General features: G+C 48.6%; 1 protein-coding gene across 1 annotated transcript; it reads right to left on the bottom strand.

Annotated features, from left to right (window-relative positions):
- Positions 1 to 308: 308 nt before the first annotated feature.
- Positions 309 to 21,743, bottom strand: LOC117350663 (TLC domain-containing protein 4-like). The gene is made up of 7 exons (XM_033925129.1): positions 21,532 to 21,743; positions 19,553 to 19,724; positions 7,879 to 7,968; positions 6,701 to 6,759; positions 2,819 to 2,913; positions 2,612 to 2,685; positions 309 to 2,001 (listed from the first exon to the last, which is right to left on the bottom strand). Exons 2-7 carry the CDS (start codon positions 19,720 to 19,722, stop codon positions 1,695 to 1,697), a joined length of 795 nt encoding a protein of 264 aa, XP_033781020.1. The 5' UTR covers positions 19,723 to 19,724; positions 21,532 to 21,743; the 3' UTR covers positions 309 to 1,694.
- Between the last annotated feature and the right edge of the window lie 387 nt (positions 21,744 to 22,130).

Here is a 22,130-nt window from a genome sequence, read left to right on the forward strand (position 1 = left end):
GCTCAGGAGTAATCTAAGGGAATACTTTTTTATAGAAAGGGTGGTAGATGCAGACTGTGTCTGAATTCTGGGATAGGCATGTGGGATCTCTTAGAGAGAGGAAGAGATAATGGTTACTGCAGATGGGCCATTTGGCCTTTATCTGTCATTATGTTTCTCTGTTTCACCTTGAGCTACTCCTGGAAAAGTGTGACCTAAATCTACTGTAGCACTATAGAGCAGCACTAGGTATGTCCCCTCCAACCTTAGGCATAGCTTTAACACTGTAGAACTCAAAAACTTGGCATACTAAGAGGAAAAGAGAAAGATGCACATATTTACAGCTGAAGATCGGATTTAATAAACAAACCATGGCATAAAAATAGAGAGACGTCAAGTAGTTAAAATCCAGAGCTGATCATATATTTTAAAAAAGTTGTTTCTGATTTTTAATTGTGTCAGCACCATTAGCCGAGGTACAAAGCCAACCCTCCCTAAATGTTCACAACTTGTTTCATTTCAGTCTGCTTAAAACGCAGTGATGAACCTAAAGAAAAGCAAACGGTGAGATCGCTATACTGTCCACCATCAAGAATTGTGTCTTTCTTCTTCCCCTCCACTCCCTTCCTATGCACAATGTTTCCAAAGCCTAGGGGTAAACACATGCTCTAAACAATATTTTGTTGCAATTGCTGTAAGGTACAGGCAAACAGCAAGCTCTCGACACAGAGAAGGGTCTCCCACCAAACACTAGCATGGTGTAATATCATTGTAACTTTCTTCTGTTTCTAGATGTGGAGGCAAGTCCCAAAGAGTTGGAATTTGGAAAGAAAACAAATAAAATATCTCAATATTACACAGTATTCGCTTTCCTACTGTTGCTGACCTAGCTGAAAGCTGGCTGACATTAGACCACCCGTCAAACTCCAGGATCACTGCCCCCGCCCCCTTCTAAAGCAGCCACATGGCTGTACCATGGAAAATTCAAAGGCCGTGGAGGAAAAGAAATGGTATCCTGCTGCTCCTTCCTCTAGCAGAAAACCAAACTTCATATCTTATCTGACAATACAGAGCTGATGCAGTGATTGTGGCATAAAACTCCTCTGTTCTTGCTCGCTTGGTTTTAGCCAGTAAACAGGTGATGTCTGATGTGGGCTGGGAATGGGGCAGAAGGATAAATGGTGCATTGATCATTCATTTGATGCTTGAAATCTTTTTTAAAATTCTCATTGGGGTAGGGAACACAGAAAGCATTGCATTTTGGAGAAAAACGTGCCTCTGTGCATTTTCAAGATTTACACGTGCTTGATATTTCTTGAGGTCACTGAGGTTAGGTTGTGCAGCAAGAGAGGAAGACACCCAAAGACCGCCTTGGTACTCAATACACATCTCATTCTCCAGTGAACTTTTCAAATGAATTTAAGACTCATGTTAAGACTGATGGCCCTCCAGCTCCAAAATCAACGTTTGCCTCTTGCTGATTCCACATGGCCAACAGTGACTGAGTGGGCTCCAGAGGGGTTGCAAATATTCAAAGAGCACATCAAACAGTCGGAGTTTCTCAGTTTCCAGCCATAAGGATGAAGAGGTCATTTCTCCACCCAACTGGACTTCAAAGGAGACCTTGGATGGGGATTCTCTCCCAGCTGCAATGCAGTGACACAGTGCCCTGAGACCTAATCACCACCATCTTTTGTGCCATCTGCAGCTCCCCTTCAGTCCGCGTGCCTTGTCTGCTCCTTCTTCCATGATGCACGACTGATCACCCGGTAGAAGCCTCGCAAAATTTTGTACATCCACAAGAGGTTCAAGATGTCCAGTACCCCACAGGAGATGACCCAGGCCACTTGGGGACCGCGGCCCAGCTTCTCGAAGGCTTCAGTCCCAAAGGTTGCATAAACTTCACCATAGTAGTGCGGGATGACTGCAATGCGCACCAGGAAGAAGACAGCCACCATGAAGAAACCGTTTAGGAGCACTGGCCAGGAGAAGCGCGGCTGTCCCACTGCATCAAAGAACCACCTGCAAGACAAGAGTGAGATCACTGAGCTCCCAGAGGCTGCATTTTATCTACCATTTCTTCTCCACGTCTCCTTATTAAGACATATCTTTTACGATACCACCCGGAAGCAAATATTTTCAGTTACCGCCCCTACGCTTTGGAACACACTTCCACTATACTTACGGGAAGAGACTAACCTTGAAAAATTGAAGGGAAACTTAAAAACCTTCCTGTTTAAGGATGCTTACGACCTCTGACTTTCTTATTCCCACCCATACCATCAAAGGAAGAGCATAGCCACCCCTCCCTAATGTTCTATCCATTGCCGTTCTCTCCTCTCATTTGTTCCTGTATGTAATGTTCATGTTATGTGTCTTCGTTTCATTCCCCCAAATTTTATTTTTAAAATTTTTATATTGTAATCTTGTATAGCGCTTAGACAGCGCCTATAAGCGGTTTATCAAATTTTACTAAACTTGGAATCTTGGACAAGCCTGCAGTACATTCAGATTACCTCTGCAGTATCCTGAAGCACAACTACGGAACTCAATGTGCATAAAAAGTTCTACCCCAGCCCCACAGCCCACCCGCCTCTTCCAGACAACAGGACTTACTCTTGCAAAGCCCTACCTCTGATTGACGAATGGGGTCGACAGCTCCGAGATGAGGCGGAAATTGGCAAAATAGGGAAGCACACCCCGGTTCTGCAGGGTGAGGAAAAGGGGGAAAGAGGGAAAAAAAATCTGTCTTATTCAGAGGAAATCCATAGCAGAGCCATTGCGCACACTTGGAGACCCTCTTCCACGAGGACTGAGGAGCAGAGCACAGTGTACTTACTAGGACATAGCCATAGGCATAGAGCACCGCCAAGTGGTGACAAATAAAAAATGCATCCCCCATCAGCTTCCAGTATCGCGCAAGCAGCAGCATGTCTGAAGGGAAGAGGAAAACACACATAAAACAACTTGGAAGAAATTGCAGTGCTGTAAGAAGCCAGCTGTATACAACAAGCAAAGTGGAAGCTACAGCTCGGTCAGACAATCAATCGTGTGCAGGGTCTGGCTCAGAAGATGGTGTGCCTCCCCCCCCCCCTGGGCCTCAACCCTACTTGAAACTGAAGGAGATACAGACCTCCAGTGGGCTGTGGGTCCTCCTTCCAAACATCTGCTCTAGGCTCCAGTATATTTAAAACTGATCCTGCTATGCTGCTCAGAAGGGAGTGTCCTCTAATGTCATGCTGGAACACTGGATAAAAGGAGAGAGTGTCCCCTAACATTGCATGCGGCCGCACCTTGAATACTGTGTGCAGTTCTGGGTGCCGCATCTTAAAAAAGATACAGCTGAATTAGAAAAGGTACGGAAATGATAAAAGGGATGAGACAACATCCCTATAAGGAAAGGCTAAAGTGGCTAGGCTCTTTTCAGCCTGGAGAAGAGACAGTTCAGGGGAGATATGATAGAGGTCCATAAAATACAGAGTGGAGTGGAACAGATAGATGTGAATCATTTGTTTACTCTTTCCAAAAATACTAGAACCAGTAGTAGATTTAAAACAAACTGTAGAAAATATTCCTTCATGCAATGTGTAATTAAACTATAGTATTTGTTGCCAGAGAATGTTGTACAAACAATTAGCTTAAGGTTTGGGATAACTTCCTGGAAGAAAAGTCCATATGCCATTAAGATGGACTTGGAAAAATCCACTGCTTATTCCTAAGATAAGCAACATTTAATCTGTTTTACTCTTTGGAATCTTTCCACATTCTTGTGACCTGTATTGGCCACTGGGCTTGATGGACCTTTGGTCTGTCCCAATATGGCAACTCTTATGTCCTTATAAACTAAACTAAACTAAATCTTGGGTTTATATACCGCATCATCTCCGCAGATGGAGCTCGACACGGTTTACATGGTTAGGGAAGGAACGGAACTCCAATGGAATTATATAAGTAAGAGAGAAGAGAGGTTAGGTGTGAGAGTGCCACGAAGGGGACGGGGTTACGTTTTGGAGAAGAGCCAGGTCTTCAGATGCTTACGGAATGGTAGAAAGGGGCTCAAATTGCGGAGAGGGGAAGGGAGACTATTCCAGAGCTGAGCGATTCTGAAAGGGAGGGAAGACCCAAGTTTACCAACAAGGGAGATGCCTTTTAAGGAGGGGTAGGATAGTTTTAATTTTTGCATGGATCTAGTGGAGATTGGATTTGAGGAATTCCAGGATAGAGGGATAAGAAGAGGAAGGATACCGTGGAGGATCTTGAAGGTTAGGCAGGCACATTTAAAGTGGACCCTGGAAATAACAGGAAGCCAGTGGAGCTTGGACAGGAGCGGTGAGACATGGTCAAATTTACTTTTTGAGAAGATAAGTTTGGCCGCGGTGTTCTGGATTAGTTGGAGTCTGTGAAGGCTTTTCTTTGTTAAGCTTAGGTAAATGGAATTGCAATAATCCAATCTGGAGAGGATGATGGATTGTACGAGGACGGCAAAGTGTTTTTGGTGGAAGCAGGACCTCACTTTCCTCAGCATGTGAAGGCTGCAAAAGCATTTTTTTATCAGGGAGTTGAGGTGGTCGTTGAAGGATAATGAGGAATCTATGGTGATGCCCAGAACTTTGCTAGAGAACTCCAACTGTAGAGAGGAGCCTGTGGGCAGTGGGATGGAAGTGGGTAATTGATCAAGTTTAGGGCCGAGCCATAGTAGTTTGGTTTTGGACTCGTTCAATTTCATTTGTACAGTGTGAGCCCAGGATTGAAGGTTGGTTATGCAAGAAGAAATGTTAGCTGCGAGATTGGTGAGGTTCGCGTCGGTCTCGAGGAGGACCAGGATATCGTCGGCGTAAGTGTAGAGTGTTTCTAGGGGGGATAGGTGGAGGAGATTCAGGGAGGACATATAAATGTTGAAGAGGATGGGAGATAGGGGGGAGCCTTGTGGGACTCCACATGTCGGTTTCCATGGGGAGGAAGAGGAACCATGTTTGGTGACGGTGTAAGAGCGAGAACGTAAGAAGTTCGAGAACCAGTCAAGGACTGTAGAGCTAATGCCTATCTCGGAGAGTAGGAAGATTAGAATGTCATGGTGGACAACGTCAAAGGCTGCAGAGAGGTCGAATTGAAGGAGAACGGCAAATTTTTTGTGAGAATGAAATTGTTGGATCTTCGAGATTAGGGAGGCCAGGAGGGTTTCGGTACTGAAGTTGGGTCTGAAGCCGTGTTGATAGAGTAGGAGGACAGATAATCTTTCCAGGTAGGCTGAGAGTTGGGAGGAGACGATGGACTCAAGCAATTTGGTTAGGAGCGGAATATTTGCTATTGGGCGATAATTGGATGGAGTGGAGGGGTCTAGGTCAGCTTTCTTCAGTAGGGGGGTCAGTGCAATGCGTCCCATTTCAGGGGAGAAGAGGCCCGATAATAGGGCAGAATTTATGAGTATGGTGAGAGAAGAGATGGCCTGTGCGGATATTTTCTCAAATAGATAGGATGGAAACGGATCCAAGGTGCAGTTACAGGATTTCAGTTTCAGGCAGAGTTTGAGGACCTGCGATTCGGATACTTGCTCAAAGGCAGTCCAGGATCTATTGACTGGGACAGGGGTGGGGACCTTTGTAGTAGGATCGGGGGAGGCGGGCACCAGAGGATTGTAGGAGACTGCGGGAGGAAAGGAGCTTCTCAAGGCGGTGACCTTTCCATTGAAGAAGTTTGCTAGTAGGTCGACTGATGGAGAGGAGGGAAGTATAGAAGGGTTGGTGTTGGGAGTTAAGGAGCGCCAGATATTGAACAGCATACTATTCTGGTTTTTTGATCTGGAGATCTTGTCACCATAGAAGTTTTTCCTAGCTCTTTTGAGTGTATTGTTGTAAAGTTTAATGTTGTCTCTCCAGATTTGTTTATCTGTGGGGGATTTAGATTTTTTCCAGATGCGTTCCAGGGATCGACATTTTTGTTTTAGCACCCTGTGTTGTGGGAGGTACCAGGGGGCCTTACGGGAGTAGGAGATGGTTTTGGTGGAAGGCGGGGCGAGAGAGTGGTAGGTGGATTCTGAGAGAGTGATCCAATTGTGCCAGTTGGTTACAGAATCTGATGGCTTAGGCTTGGATGAGAGATTGTCAAGAAATTTGGACCAGAACTGATCACTTGAAATTTTCTTGCGGAAAGTAATGGACTTAGAGGACTGGGGAGAGGTTCCAAGGTGAGACATGAAGATGGGGAGACAGAAGGTTCCTAGGAAGTGGTCGGACCAGGGAACGTGGTCCCAACGGATGTCATCGGTTGAAGCTTTGTAAGCCGTGAGATTGAGGAAGCTGATGAGGTCTAGTGTGTGGCCTTTTTCATGGGTTGGAGAGGAGGCAGGGGGGGAGAAGCCAAGAGAGATGAGGAAATTATTGAATTCGGATGCATCTTTGCTGGTGGTGTCATCAAGGTGGAGATTGATATCTCCGATGATCAGTAGTCTTTGGAACTTAAGGAATGCGTTAGATATGGTCTCATAAACAAGTTCAGAGGAATTGCTCCAGGGGGACATGCTAGGACACTGGGTCAGAGAAGAGCGTTTCCCTTAACTCCATGCTGGGATTCTACAGTACATAATAAGTGGTCTTTCAGTGACTAAGCTGGGGGGCCACATGGCCCACTCCAATTCTGCAGGCTTGTCCCTTGGAAAAGACTCTGGGCTGTGTTACTTAATAATGGCCAGCAGGTGGCAGTGCGGTACTGCTGCAGTATTTACCATACAGGAGGTAGCCACAGGTTATAGCCACATTCATCTTCACCAGGCGAGGGTCTCCCCTGAAAGGCAAGACAAACAGGCATCAAGTGTGTTCACCAGTATGGCAGCTCAGGTGAAAACAGGTCCCTCTGCCACATTACCCAAATTCAGGGCAGAGACTTTAGGCCAGTCATGGATATCTAATTGCATTGTTTTCAATGGGTAGAACCAGGGACTTATGGGATGTAATTTCAAAACCAGGCCTGACCAAAAGTTCTCTCTCCCTGCTGGAACTGGGCTGTTGTAATGTTTGTACTTCTCTGTGTCTTGTCTTTAATCAGACTCTGTCCCAGGTTCTGACCCTCTCCTTAAACCTATTTCCTCATAAGCTAGAGTCGTAATGCTCTAAGGGACATTTTTATGAAATGATCTGGAGTGTCTGCAGAATGTAGGGGCTGAAAATACCAGAGGAGACTCCAGCACAATGCAGAGCGCAATGGCTGAAAATACCAGAGGAGAGTAGACTCCAGCAAAATGCAGAGAGCACAGGGGCTGAAAATACCAGTGCAAACTCCAGCAAATGCAAAGACCAAATATACCAGCGGAAAATCCTGTAAACTTCAGAGAATGCAACCTTGTACTGCTAGCCCTATTGACCTTGGACACCGTCTCCTGCTTGCATTCCCAGCAACTATACATGAAAGCTTCAGAGAAAGCATGGAGTGGCCAGATCCTTCCAGTCTCCCTCTGAGAGCAAGTCACGAGACAGGAAACAAGGGGCACATTATGTATGCATACAAAAGATCCCTTCATTCCTCCTGTCTTGTGGCTGGAAAGAGGCTGTCCCCTTTGGCACCTTTTCAGCACTGTTCCCTCCTCCTCCTTATTCTGTCACTGTGCTCCCATGAATTCTCTGCTGGGAGGAGGCTCTTCAGTGCTTCTCTCTTCTGCTCTTTATTCCTCTCCCTTGTGAGAGATGTCAGCTTGTGGGTGACTGGCTTCCTATGTCCATGACATGTTAGCCAAAGATTCTGGGTACCAGATCTCTCACATTAAAGAGACCTCGGTGTCTGCTCTAAGCAAATGCTGGTGGTGTCAGAGACTATCTGGTTTTCGCCAGATCAGACACTGCCTCTGCAGCTATGGATACAGGGCTTCTGAATCACCACCTGATTTCAGGTTGGGGGAGTGGATCTTACCAGACAGGGTCGGCATTCACTTCCTCATCAAAGGCTAAGATGTACAGACAGAAGGAGCCGACGATGAGCGCATGAGCAGTGGAGACGCACCTAGGAAAAAGAAGAGAAACTCCTTAGTCACCTTCCTTCCAAACATGAGCCTGTTTATCACATACAGGGGAAAGTGCCTGGACCATGTGGCTTCTCCTTTATCCACAAGAGGAGCACAGGAGAGCTCAGGCTGTCAGCTCACTTCTACAATGTGATCTTAGTGATTGGGACTTGTATACCACCTTTTTGTAGTTTTACAACCACACTCAAAGTGGTTTATGTACAGGTACTTCCAACATTTTCCCTGTCTGTCCCAGTAGGCTCACAATCTGGGGGCAGTGTTGGGTTAAGTGACTTGCTCAGGTTCACAGGGAGCAGTGCAGCTCTAACCACTACCCCACGCTGTCCTGTCAAATTTTCTTCTGTATTCATGCTTTAGGTATATCAGTGTGATGTTTGCACCGGGCTCTGTTAAGGAAGTATGGTGCCCTCAGCCAAATTTTTGTATTGGCCCGCTTCCCCTACTTTCTTCCCCCAGCCAGTGATCCCTCTCCCTTCTCAACAGATGATAAAAGGACGTCTAAACTGTGGATACTGAACTGCAGGCTGAGGGATCGAGGGAAGGGAAGGAGGGAGATATGCTAGACCTCCTTTATCACAGGCCCAGTGCCCAGTGCCTACCTGTTCCATAGCTTGAGCCAGCCTTGGCTGTATGTATATCAGTGTGATACTTGCTCAGGACTCTGATGAAGATCTATTCAACTGCCATCTGTGCTGTATTCATGCTTTTTGCGGGTCTGATGGCAAACAGCACAGTTTAGTTCGATTCACAGGCTTTAGACTTGGAGATGGCAGTTTTCAAAGGTTTTTACAGATTAAATTGATGAACTGAAATGTTTAGGAAATCTTCGCTGCTGTCTGCCGACCTTATTTGCATGTCTCGGGTTTTTAGATTCAGTATCGGAACGGCTGCGTTAGCAGACCGTCGCTTTTTAACATGGCTTTTGAGAATCATCCTCTCTGTCTGAAACATGTGTGGAGTCTGTTTAGCCTGTGCTTTGGGGGAGGGCAGGGGGGTGTTTAAATAGCATCAGAATATATTGCTCACAGAGTGGACTCTTCCAGACTGTATGTGGGTTGTTGGTTGTGTTCTTTTTTTAAGAAAATCTACCCCCAGAAAAAATAGGGTTCATGGGCAAATTTGAAAGTGAAGGTACACACTTTGGGGGAATGTTTTGTGTGCCAACATTGAGATGCAGCTGCCGTGTTTCCTGAAGCTATGTGTGTACATGATTGGCGTGCCCTGACCTGCCCAGGCCCCTCCCTCACTCTGTTGATTTTCAGTGCTACATTTCCAGAATAGCAACTAAGTCCAGGGTCACACGTAACAGCAAATCAGTGCCAATCATTGACTGTTACTGCCAATTTCTGCCTAATTTACCAATTAACCCCCCTCCCCTTTTACTTAGCTGTGATAGAAGTTTCTACCACGTCCCAGAACGTTAAATGCTTCGATGCTTATAGGAATTTTATAAGCTTCAGGGCATTTAGCGTTCTGGGCCGTGGTAGAAGCCTCTTAACATGGCTTAGTAAAAAAGGGGAGAGGGGTTAAATTATGCACTTAACCCCTATATTCTGCAATCCCACTTCCATGCAATTCTACGTATTAAGCTTAAAATGTAACTGGAGGGATTCTGTCTCTTTATAACTTGGAGCAAGCCAAAAACTGTCGCTGGGAAACTTCAGGGGTTCACATTTCAACAGCAGAATGACTGAATGGACTGGGGTTTGCAAGTGCAATTGCTCGATTTTCCTCGATGCCATCCCTGATGTGCGCACAGTTTCTGCCTTGCTGCCCCCTTCCTCCATTTCCCTCACATAGTTTTGCAGATTCCCCAGACCTGCCAATATTATCAAGTCCCTAATTCATCTGGCATCGCCACGCCACAGCTGATATAGCAATGAACACCCCAGACAGCCTGCTTTCCCCAACCAAGCTTCACTGTTCCACATCAGAGGCAAACCAACAAGCAGCAATAACTGTGATTCCCTCTCACCACTACTGGAGGCTCATTTCTGCCCAGCATGTCCAGAGGCCCTGCATCCAGTTAGCTCTTTCCTCCCTGGCTGGGAGCAGGCTAACAGCGGGAGCTCTCTAAACAAGAAAAGAACAGGGGTGGGGTCTCTGAACCCCTTGATGCTGTGCTCTGAAATTCCATCGGGATGGGGGGAACACAGCTTCCTTTCTGCTGTATGGCCATCATCACTGGGCAGATGTAGCAGTGATGGTAAGAGTGTGGGTGGGAGATGCTGGACAGGGGAAGAGAAGATGCAAGAATAAAGGGTTGCCTAGGGCAGTGTTTCTCAACTCGGTCCTGGAGTACCCCCTTGCTAGTCAGATTTTCAGGATATCCACAATGAATATGCTTGAAAGTAATTTGCATATAATGGAGGTAGTGTATGCAAATCAAGTTTATGCATATGCATTGTGGATATCCAGAAAACCTGACTGGCAAGGGAGTACTCCAGGACCGAGTTGAGAAACACTGGCCTAGGGGGCCTAATTTTTTACAGCCTACCTGCCTCCAAAGCAGCCAAATGCCATCCCTGAGCCAGTCCTCTGAGGCAGAACCCTTTATCTATCTCACTGAGAACAGATGGGTCCTTAATCCAAACCCCCTCACCTCTTTCCACACTGGCATCTTCAGAAGCTAATCAGAGCTCACTCTTAGTCCCCATTCAGCTTCAGTGCTAAATAGGATTACAGTATTTCTCTCTTACTAAATTCTGGCCCACTCCCTTTAGCACTTCCCCATTATCCTTCTAGCTGTTTTCCAACTAATAACATAACATTTGTATATCACATTACCCTTCAGATCTATGCGGCTTAACAAAGTAAAGAATTGCTACAAACAAATTCAGTCTTTCAAAAATGTCCTAAATAAGTAGCTTTTTAACAACTTCCTGAAGTTTTGATAAGATTTGCCGCTGCTGGGTCACACCAGTGGTCCATCGTGCCCAGCAGTCTGCTCATGTGGCGGCCCTTAGGTCAAAGGCCAGTGCCCTATTTGAGTCTAGCCTCACTAGCGTATGTTCTGTTCCAGTAGGAACTTATCCAACCTTGTCTTGAATCCCTGAAGGGTGCTTTCCAGGTTTCTACCACTCTCTTGAGTGAAGAATGCGGAATTCTCCTAGGACAAGCAGGATGAGTCAGCCACATATGGGTGTTGTCCCAACACCTCCCAATTTGCGGATAAGCTCTCCAATAGCTCAGAGAGATTTTTTTTTTTCTCTGAGCACGTGCAGTGCCCGGGCCCCACTGGGCATGCCCGAGCCCTACCCATTTCCCCCTGCTTCCCCCTAATCCCTAGTCTTTAGTTTCCGCCCGTTCCCATCGGTCGGATTTTTCTACAGCTCTCCATTACAACCTTTCTACTCATCAACTTGAAGATGCCTGAATCATCTAAAGAAACAACTGGGATGCAGGAGGAGGATGAACACACTGGATCCTCATGAATTGTGCGCCCACTGATTGGATCCGGCGCTCGAGGTTTCCGTGTGGCTTGCATTGTGCGCACATGTCACCACGTGCACGCAAGCTAAGGAAGAGGGCACTGAGAGACTTCATGAAGAGAAGTGAGGCCCGAGAATCTTCCTCCAGCAGCCATCCTCATCGGAGCGTAGCAGCGGGGGATCCACAGACGAATCCGGTGAGAAGCCTCCAGGACATCCTGGCTCAGTCAACCCCCCCGACTGCAACTTGCCCGGTCGAGAAATCTCTCCCGGAGGTCCTGCATGCTGTCGCTAGCCGCCAGCCCCTGCAGGAAGACCGAGAGATCTCTCCAGGAATTCCTGCATGTTGCTGCTTACAGCCAGGCATGAAGAGAAGTGAGGCCCGAGAATCTTCCTCCAGCAGCCATCCTCATCAGAATGCAGCAGCGGGGGATCCACAAGCTACAGTGGCAAGGAGCCTCCAGGATGCCCTGGCTCAGCTAATCCCCCCGCCTGCACTTGGCCCGGTAGAGAAATATCTCCCGGAGTCCTTGCATGTTGCCGCTTAGAACCAGCCTCTGCAAGGCAGCCGATAGGAGTCTCGCCAGACCGAGAGATCTCTCCAGGAATCCCTGCATGTTGCCACCTACAGCCATCCTCTGCAGGGCAGCTGATAGGAGTCTTGCATGCTGCTGCGTAAATCCACAGCCTCTGCAAGCAACAGATCGGGGCTTTCACCCTCCAGACGGCATGCTGCCTCTTACAGCCAGCCTCTGCAGGGAGCCTATTGGGGTTCAAAGGTAAGTCCTATCTGCTTGTTTTTGGGAAAACCTCTGATAATCTGTTGCAGCCCCGAGGGCTCTGCCCCACCCTCCTCCCAATCTGAATTTAAGGAGAAAGAATCTCCCATGCTTCTTTCCCTTGGAGGGGACCTGCAGACCTCTCCCCCCAGTAGGAGACATGCTGCCCCAGAGTTCAGCTTATAAAGGATATGCTGAAAAAAAAACACAACAACTCGATGTTTCTTTCCCTCTTGGGGTCCTGCAGAGTCTACAATTCACACCTTTCCCACCCCGCCCCCCTACCCCTCTCATGTTGGGAACGAGGAGTCTGCCTTTCTCAGCAGGGTGCTGATATCTTCAGAGATGCAGCATGTCAGACCATGCCTCTCCAAGGGTGGGGGTTTGAAACTCCTCAGTCTAAAAAGCTGTTTGCTCTTCATAAAACCTAGGCAGAGTGCTTTTCCAGCTAGCATAAGGGACTCTGTACTATTCATGATTTCTATAGCACTGAAAGGCATATGCAGCGCTGTACAGTTTAATATACAATAGGCAGTACAGCAGCAGAAGCCCACTCAAGAGGCATTATCACTCCTCTTTCTCTGCCTCCAGGCACAGTGGGAAACGCAGCCAGGAGCACTGGCACAGATGAAGGGGTGCATCCTGCCCCTTCTCTGCAGGCTCTCCCCCCCTCTCAAGAAGGACAGAGAAGGGCGGTGGGGTACATGGAGCCACCCAACCAGTCAAGTGGAACAGCACATGAACCTGCGAACCACCAGGGGTGGGACCAGCAGCCACAGTTAATCCTCCTGCTGACCCACTCCTCTCTCAGCGGGCTACACTCCCCACTATGTCCCCCTTTAGAGGGAGCCACGCACAACAACATGGCGTGGTTCAGCGGCATGCCATGCACCCAAGCAACGGAGGAACAAGCTACACACCAGCCTCCAGCCACGCCCCGAGTCACCACCCACAAAAATAAATAAATATTTACTAAAAAAAAAAAAATAACCCACAAACGAGGACTCACCCTAAGTCCCTCCAGAAACTCACAGCCTTTCTCAAGATCCACGTGGGTGGACAACAAGTACCCAAGACAGAGTACTACAAGGCCTGAACTACCAGTACCAGTACTTCACGCAGGCAGTGGCGATTCCAGTCCACAAGAACCTCCTGGACTGCAGAGACAAGATTTGGCTAACTCCCTCCTCAGGGCAACCAACATCAAGGAGACTGGGATTGAAGTACCAGATCTTTCCAGCCCAGGGATTCGACAACCCGCAGCAGCCATACATGGACATTGCGGTAGCTTAAGAGAAACAGGGCAGCACGACCCCCCCTCCAACCCCCGTCCACGGGGAAAAAGACCTTCGAGGGCGCAATGCTGAGCGCACGAATTGCTGTGCTCCAGTTCCAGATGCGGCTTTATCAGGAGGCCAGTGAGAGGAAATAAATAAATAAAATAAAATAGAGACTCCAGCTCACAACTGAGCCAGTCCACACTGGCAGCAGTCTGTGCCCCAGTGCTCGCAACAGTAACATAACTGCTACGCAAACAAGCACCGCCCGAGGGGCAGGGGCATCCAAGGGCAGCCCTCTCCCCAAGACAAAAACAGAACCTTGATCACCCTCCGGCCCAGCAGGATCAGATTGTCTGCGAAGGCTTGGCCCAGGATCACCATCGACCAGTGGGCCCTCAGCATCATCAAGCAGGGATTCCGAATTTGTCTCCACTCCCGCCCCCCCCCCCCCGAGTGGGCGGGGCACCCTCCATCTGACGACCCAACTTTCCTGCAGCAAGGAGAGGACCTGCTTCGGCAGAATCAATAGAGGCGGTGACGAGCAGAGGAGATCACCAAGGGGTTTCTACTCCAGGAACCCCCGCGTCACCATGGACAAGGACAACGCTCGTTCCTGGATCTCTGTAAGCTCAACAGATGCATACACAAGGTCCAGACGCACTCTCTAGGTACAGTCTTGGCCCTGTTACAGCCCGAGTATTGGCTAGTATCCCATGCACCCAGCCCACAGGAGGCATCGTCGCTTCTAAAGCCAAGACAGACGCCTCCAGTACAAGGTCCTGCCCCTTGGACTCTCAACGGCTCCAAGAGCGTTCACAAAGTGCGTGGCAGTGGCACATCCTCGCCTTCAAGGGGTGCGCGTCCTATCTTATTTCGACAGCTGGCAGCCCCGTCAACCACCATAACCCTCCTCCAAGAACTGGGGTTCCTCATCAACTACATGAAATCCCACCTGATACCCACCCAGGGGATATCGTTCATCTGGGCAGTCATCAACACCACGCAGACCAAGGCCGTCCTACGGGACTACCAGATCGACGCCATGACATCCCTGGCCCAGTGCATCCCTGCCAGCAGCTCATCATCAGCACGCTCCGGTCTTTGTTGTGCAGCACACCAGACTACTCATGTGATCCCTGAAAGGGCACCTCAGACGTCACTGGGACCAGTGTACCCAACCTCTGACTACCCACCTACTGGAGCTCAGGGCCTTAGGGAATGCCCTCGAAACCTTCAAACAGGCAGGGCAGTCCTCACCCAAACAGAAAACCAGGTGGCCTTGCACTATATCAACAAACAGGGAGGGACAGGGTCGACCTCGCTATGCAAGGAAGCTTGCCACATGTGGGAGTTCTCCAACTCCATTCAATGCCCCTTCATTCAATGCCCACAGGAGGCAACTTACCTCCTGTGGGAGCAGAACGACCTTGCAGAAAGACTCAGCCACCAGCTGGATCCCGATGAGTGGTGTCTCAACCCAGCGGCGATGAAGAAGATCTTCAGCACCTGGGGCACACCGAGCATCGACCTGTTTGCAACCGAACCGAACTCAAAATACTCGACCTTCTGCGCAAAGAGATCAACCCATCGCCGTCTCAGCCCCGACGGTCTGTCTGTGAGTTGGAACACCCTAAGTCCTGCAGAAGATTCTTCAGGACAGGGCAACGGTGATCATGATTGCCCTGTTCGGGCTCCTGCAACCATGGTTCCCGTTCCGGCAAGGGATAGCGGTTCACCCACCTCTCCCCGCTCCCGATCAGTGCAGTTCTCATTACACAACGCGGGAACCTTACCCTCCACCACGACCTGTGTTCCTTAGCCCTGGCCGCATGGATGATGAGAGGATGAACCTACCACAAGACGTGGAGCACACTCTTATGGCAGCCAGAAGACCTTCAACCAGAAAACGCTATGGGTTGAAAGGGAGAAGGTCCCGCTACCAGTGCACAGACACGCAGCGAGACCCCTACAACTGCCCCATACCGGACATCCTGCAGTACATACTGAGCTTATCTCAGGGGGACCTAAAACCCACTTCCATCAAGGTCCACCTAAGTGCAATCACGGCATACCACGCTGGCCTAGACAGCAAACCAGTGTCGAGGCATCCAGTAATCACAAAATTTCATGAAGGGACTGTCCAATCTGCACCCACCGGCCAGACCACCACCGCCCGGATGGGACCTCAACTTGGTACCGCATCATCTCACCTCGACCCCTTCAAACCTTTGGGGAAGGCAGATCCCGTATTCCTGGCTGGGAAAACCCTGACCATCGTGTCTACCGACACACTCCCTCATGAGAACAGGGTGGTACCCAGAACCCACCCCCGATTCTTGCCGAAGGTGGCTTCAGCGTGCCTCCCGGCACTCTACATCTCCCCACAGGGAGGCACACTGCCACCTCAGCAACACCTCCTGGACTGTGTGCGGGCCCTGACTATGCAGCAGATTAGACAAGCCTCAATTGTTCGTCTCCTACGACCAAAACAGACCAGGACTTCCGGCCACCAAACGCAGGCGCTCGCGCTGGATATAAGAGTGCATCCCCTTCACCTATAGAAAAGCGCAGCATCAACCGCAGGTGAGAGCCAACGCCCACCAGTGCAGAACCATAGCCAACACAACGGCACTTCTGCACCACACACCAATAGGGGACATCTGTGATGCAGCCACTTGGTCCTCCATGCACACCTTCACCAAGCACTATTGCCTCGACATAGCATTCCACGCTCCAAATGCATTCATCCGAGCAGTCTTGGAAGTGGCTCTTCCCTCCCGGGAGGGACAGCAACCACTAGCACAGCCTTGACAAACACTGATCAAGTAGGGGGTTATAAATATCGACAAACACTGTTCAAGTAGGGTGTTATAGATATTGATTAAGTAGGTCTTCCAGCACTCCTTCCTAGACTGAATGTGGAATAGGAAAGTATGAATTCTCACATGCAAGTACGATTTGTCACTGTTGACCAGTTGGTTTCTCACTGTTCATTGATTGTCATTGACCAATTTCACTGTTCTGTGAGTTAAGTAGGTCTTCCAGCAATCCTGTCTAGTCTGAATGTGGAATAGGCAAGTATGAATTCTCATATGCAAGTACGAATTATCACTATTGACCAGTTATGAATTGTCACCATTGACAAGTTGGTTTTCTCACTGTTCATTGATTGTCATTGACCAGTTTTCGCTGTTCTGTGAGTTAAGTAGGTCTTCCAGCACTCCTGTCTAGACTGAATGTGGAATAGGCAAGTATGAATTCTCACATGAATGGTCACTGTTGACCAGTTGGTTTCTCACTGTTCATTGATTGTCATTGACCAGTTCATTGTTCTGTGAGAATTATTGCTCAGTTAACACAGCACTTTATCTAAAACCTTGTTTCCACAACTTTACCTGCTTTGCCTGATTACCCTGCCCGGCTCGGCCTCCACAGCCAGGCGAGGGATGCACAAAGCGCTAAGGCGCAGGTCCAGTCGGTACATCCCTCGGCTAGGGAGTCACCCGTATGTGGCTGACTCATCCTGCTTGTCCTAGGAGAAAGTGTAGTTACTTACCTGTAACGTAGGTTCTCCGTGGACAGCAGGATAGTCAGCCACACAACCCACCCGCCTCCCCATACGGCCGACCCGGCCACAGCTAGGAACATCCTGGGTATTAGGGGGAAGCAGGGGGAAATGGGTAGGGCTCGGGCATGCCCAGTGGGGCCCGGGCACTGCACGTGCTCAGAGAAAAAAAAAAAAAAAAATCTCTCTGAGCTATTGGAGAGCTTATCCGCAAATTGGGAGCTGTTGGGACAACACCCATATGTGGCTGACTATCCTGCTGTCCACGGAGAACCTACGTTACAGGTAAGTAACTACACTGACTGTGGCACAGTGGTTAAAGCTACAGCTTCAGCACCCTGGGGTTCAAACCTACACTGCTCCTTGTGACCCTGGCCAAGTCACTTACTCCCCCCCCCATTGCCCCAGGTACATTAGATAGATTGTGAGCCACTGGGACAGACAGGGAAAAATGCTTGAGTACCTGAATGAATTCATGTAAACTGTTCTGAGCTCAGAAGATAATTGACAAAAGTCAGCATCCCAAATAGCTGCTTGACACGACAGTAATCGATTATGATATTTTTTGAGCAATGGGAAGTCAAAAAGTGTAGCTATTCGAGTAAAACGTCTATGATGGGGGGAAAATGAATTGATCTACTAGACAGATGTTATTTTGTAACACAGACAACCATAAGAACATAAGAACTGCCATCTCCGGATCAGACCTTCGGTCCATCAAGTCCGGCGATCCGCACACGCGGAGGCCCTGCCAGGTGTACACCTGGCGTAATTTATATTCCACCATATCCTTATATGCCTCTCTTAAGGAGATATGCATCTAGTTTGCTCTTGAAGCCTAGGACGGTAGATTCCGCAATAATCTCCTCTGGGAGAGCATTCCAGGTGTCAACCACTCTCTGAGTGAAGCAGAACTTCCTGACATTAGTCCTGAACCTGTCCCCCCTTAGCTTCATTCCATGTCCTCTAGTCCGTGTCAAATTGGACAATGTAAATAATCTTCTCTGCACTCTAGCTCCTGTACGAAGCCAACGCAGTTCTAAGGTCCGATTTTTTCAAGTTAAAAATCAGACGGATTGTTGTGGTCCAGAGTACTCAGGATGAGGGACTGAACTAATAATCTGAATGATTTGTTGTCAATGATAAGTTTTCAAAACATGATGGCAGATAAAGGGCAAATGGCCCATCCGCTATCGCCTCCCCTCCCACACTTTCTTGAATTCAGACCCAGTCTTCCGGGAGACTGTTCCATGCATCTACCACCCTTTCTGTAAAAAAGTGTTTCCTTAGATTACTAGGTTCCTGTCCAAATAAACACCTAATATTTTGATGGCAGATACAATAGGATATGCGATTCCATTTAAAGTCCATTTACTAGTTTCTTCACAATGATGTGGAGAGATTAAAATGAATTTAGTCTTATCTGGATTCAACATCGGCTTGAAGTCTCTCATCCAGTTATCAACCAGCAAAATTACTGAGGATATGAAATGAGTGGCTGCAGATTATTGGGAGGTTAAAGGGATTATGATGGTTATATTGTTGGCATAACAGTATAGTTGTATTCCCAAGTTTGCCAATCTTGTCCCTAAGGAAGCCAAACCCACATACAAGGCATTGGAATAATCCAAGTGAGGATTCACCATGACCAAAGACTTGGATTATAAATCCGGCTAGATTCCTCTCACCATCTCACTTTGCCATTGTTGAATCAATTCTTCCAGTACCACTTGCACACTGCAGTGAGACAATGGACTGCAGAGGTCAGGATGTGCACTGCAGGTCATTTCCAGTGAGGAAGATGGCATGTGCTTTCATGGAGTGTCCTGCTGTATGTGCAGGTGTGAACTTGTTTTTTTCCCTGAGCGCAGGGAGGCACCAAGGTCGTATTCCCTGAAAGACAGACACCAGCTGGGTAGGAAACCCAGTCCAACCGGTAACTCAAGTTTCCAGGTCTGAGCTCTTCCTGAAACAGCTGCTCGGGTTGGTGCATTCTGGGATCTCCACTCTGTGCCTTTCCAATCCTGCCTCAATCTGATCCTTTGGCTGTGCAGTTTTTCAGGTTAATTATGATGCATATACCTGGGAGGATCCTGGATAAGGAAATGTATCTCCTGCATGTTCACAGTGCATAAGCAGAAAACTGGACTGGCTAGGGTAGGGACAGGTTTGGGAAGCCCTGTGTTAAGAGCAGAGCTCTGAGGGTCTACTCCACATGGAGAAGGGGAGTCTATTCTTCCATCCAAGGAACAGGGCTTACTCAACCACTAGACAAGACCAGGTAGTCACCTAGGGGAGCAGCAAAGAGCAGCTGCATTCAAACTCAAAGAAATTCAAACTGAAACCCTGCTTTTTCGAAGATGATAACGATGGTTTCATTATTAAACTCTTTGGGGATGAGGGAGAGCCTGAAAGATAATATTGGGAGAGGGGAGGACAAGGTTGAGGGTCCACCTAGGGTACCCTTGTACCAGGGTAGATGTGGGAAGGATGAGGCACTGAATTACCTGGAGTCCCACTCGCATTTCTTGCCTGCTGGCAACTCCCGGTACCGCTGGCTGAATGATGACGAGAGATGTGGGCTGACTGCGGAGAAGAGGAACTGGAAAACCATGAAACTCCCAGCAACCACGCTATAGCTGATCCGGGTGCTGTCGTCCATCTCCTGTGTTGTCATGCCTGTGAGGGGAAAGAGAAGACCAGCATTAAATGCACACACTGGAGGCTGGTGAAACCGTGTCGGTCAGCTGGCTGCCCTAGAAATGGACAGCAGTGGTAGGGTACAGAGAAGGACAATGAAAACAAAGGGATGGGATGTCTTCCCTATGAAGAAAGGCTAAAACGGCTACGGTTGTTCAGGATGGAGAAGAGACAGCTCGGGAACGATAAGACAGAGGTTTATAAAATAGAGGAGTGCAATGAGTAGTTGTGAATCACTTGCTTACTCTTTCCAAAAATACTACGAGGACTAGGGGGCAGGCGATAAAGCTACTAAGTAGTAGATTTAAAACAAACCAGAGAAAATATTTCTTTTTTTTTTTTGTAAATCTTTATTCCTTTTCATTTCTTACATCAAGTGATAATACATATTAAAAGACAATTATTTCATAACACTTGAATTACATTCAAATACTCTTATAATATTTCTTTATGCAACGTGTAATTAAACTCTGGAATTCATTGCTGGAGAATGCGGTGAAAGCAGTTAGTTTAGCGGGGTTAAAAAAATGTTTGGCTAATTTCCTGAAACCAAAGTCCATAAGCCATTATTGAGATGACCTGGGGAAATCCACTGCTTATTTATAGAATAAGCAGCATAAAATCTGTTTTATTCCTTGGGATCTTGCCAGGTATTCATGACCTGGGCTAATCACGTTGGAAACAGGATACTGTGCTTGTTTGACCTTTGGCAACTCTTATGATCTTATGAAAGGGGATTTCACCCTTTCAGCAGTAGCTCAAGATAAGTTACATTCAGGTGCTTTCCTTGTCCCCAGAGGGTCTCTAATCTTACACCTATAGCTGAGGTACCTGCTCCCTGGATGTCTCCCTTGAGCTTAGGACGGTGCTGTCATTATGAAATCCTGTCTGTCCTATCCGAAACCACATAAATGAAGCATCCTTTTGTGCTGTTTGTCCTTTTAACAGTAAAAGGCTGTCAAAATGGAAGGGACAATTTCATGAATTGTGCCCACAGCAGGGAGGGAAAAAACAAATCCCAGAGCCAGGTTAGCCCTGCAGTACCCACAGGTACAGGTACCCTCAGAAGTATGGAGGTTTCAAAAGGAGAAACTCATCTGCAGCCCAAGTGGACTACTAACTCGGCTACCCCAGCAGAAATTGGTCAGCCAAGGACCTGGAGAAGAAACACGCCAGGTACCGCTTAATGTTTACAACGATGTAATCCGCCTCTCGCAGCAGAATACGGAAATCAAACAACAACAGAACCAAGCGGTTGCTTACATCAGGATCCACATCCTCCCTGCTGGAAGCCCCCCTCCTCCTCCTCTCCCTCCCATTTGAACCCGGTTCGGTTATAAACCCAGCCGCGGGCTCAGCTCAGAGCCTCCCACCGGATCCATTTCTAGTCTGTGCACATTCCCTGCTCTCTTTGGGGTCCAGGAGGAGATTACATAGAACCCCCCCCCCCCCCCCAACAGGAACCGAGCCTCTTCCCTCCCCTAGTCCCCCTTGCCCCTTCCTCCAGAAATGCAGATGTGAGATGGGGAGAGGAGCTCCCCCCCCCTCAAATCTAGATGCACAAGAACCGAGACAGATCTGTTACCCAGAGGCAGTGAGAATGAGTGAAGTGGGGAGGGGGCATTGGGATCCCCCCCTCAATAAATCCAGCAGCAGCAAGAATCGAGACAGCTCTGATCCTGTTACCCAGAGGCAGTGAGATTGACAGCCCCCTCCCTCCCCCCCCCCCCGGATGGGCCATCCTCGGGTCATTTCAACGTGGCCCCGAGCGCAGGCCACCACTCACCGGCCCCTGCAGGCAGCCCCCGGCCGATCAGACCCCCGCCGCGCTCCACAACCGGGGCGATCACCCGCGGGCTACACCGAGCACCGAGCCATCAGAGGCGCTGGACACGTCGCGCGCCCCGCCCACTCCCGGGCTAGCTCCGCCCCTCGGGGGTGTGGCCGCAGCCCCAGCGTGACTCGACCGGGACGCGCACGCGCGGTGAGTTCGGCGCCAGGGGTGTTGCTGGCGGCAGGAATGAGGTGCATCAGAGACCTGTGACTAAGAGTAAGATGAACTGGCAGAGCGGGGTGCATAACTTAAAAAAAAACAACCCCAAAGCTATTTTTAGCATAAAATGGAACACAAGTGATCTGAATGCTGGGGTGGGCGGGGCACTGGACAAAGAGGTCCGCCCCTGGTCCCACATAGGAGCGGAGGATGCAGGCACTTTGATCCCAGTATTAGCAATGCACAACCCCCCCCCCCCCCCCCCAGTTACATTTCTTGAAAGTCAGGTTGGGTCAGTATTTTTGCTCATGTGCCCAGCTTAGAAAGCAAAGGAGAGTAGGGATTCCCTTCATGGGTCCCAGGGGCCAGGCTCTTAACGCCTGCATTGTGAG

Source organism: Geotrypetes seraphini, chromosome 16 (assembly GCF_902459505.1).
Source record: "Geotrypetes seraphini chromosome 16, aGeoSer1.1, whole genome shotgun sequence".
In the NCBI taxonomy this organism is placed as follows: domain Eukaryota; kingdom Metazoa; phylum Chordata; class Amphibia; order Gymnophiona; family Dermophiidae; genus Geotrypetes; species Geotrypetes seraphini.

Coding starts and splice junctions, on each gene's coding strand:
- LOC117350663 (XM_033925129.1), bottom strand. CDS start 19,722: ATGACAACACAGGAGATGGACGACAGCACCCGGATCAGCTATAGCGTG. Junction 2,686..2,818: donor ATGCCTATGGCTATGTCCTA/GTAAGTACACTG, acceptor CTCACCCTGCAG/AACCGGGGTGTGCTTCCCTA. Junction 2,002..2,611: donor ACCCCATTCGTCAATCAGAG/GTAGGGCTTTGC, acceptor CTTGTCTTGCAG/GTGGTTCTTTGATGCAGTGG.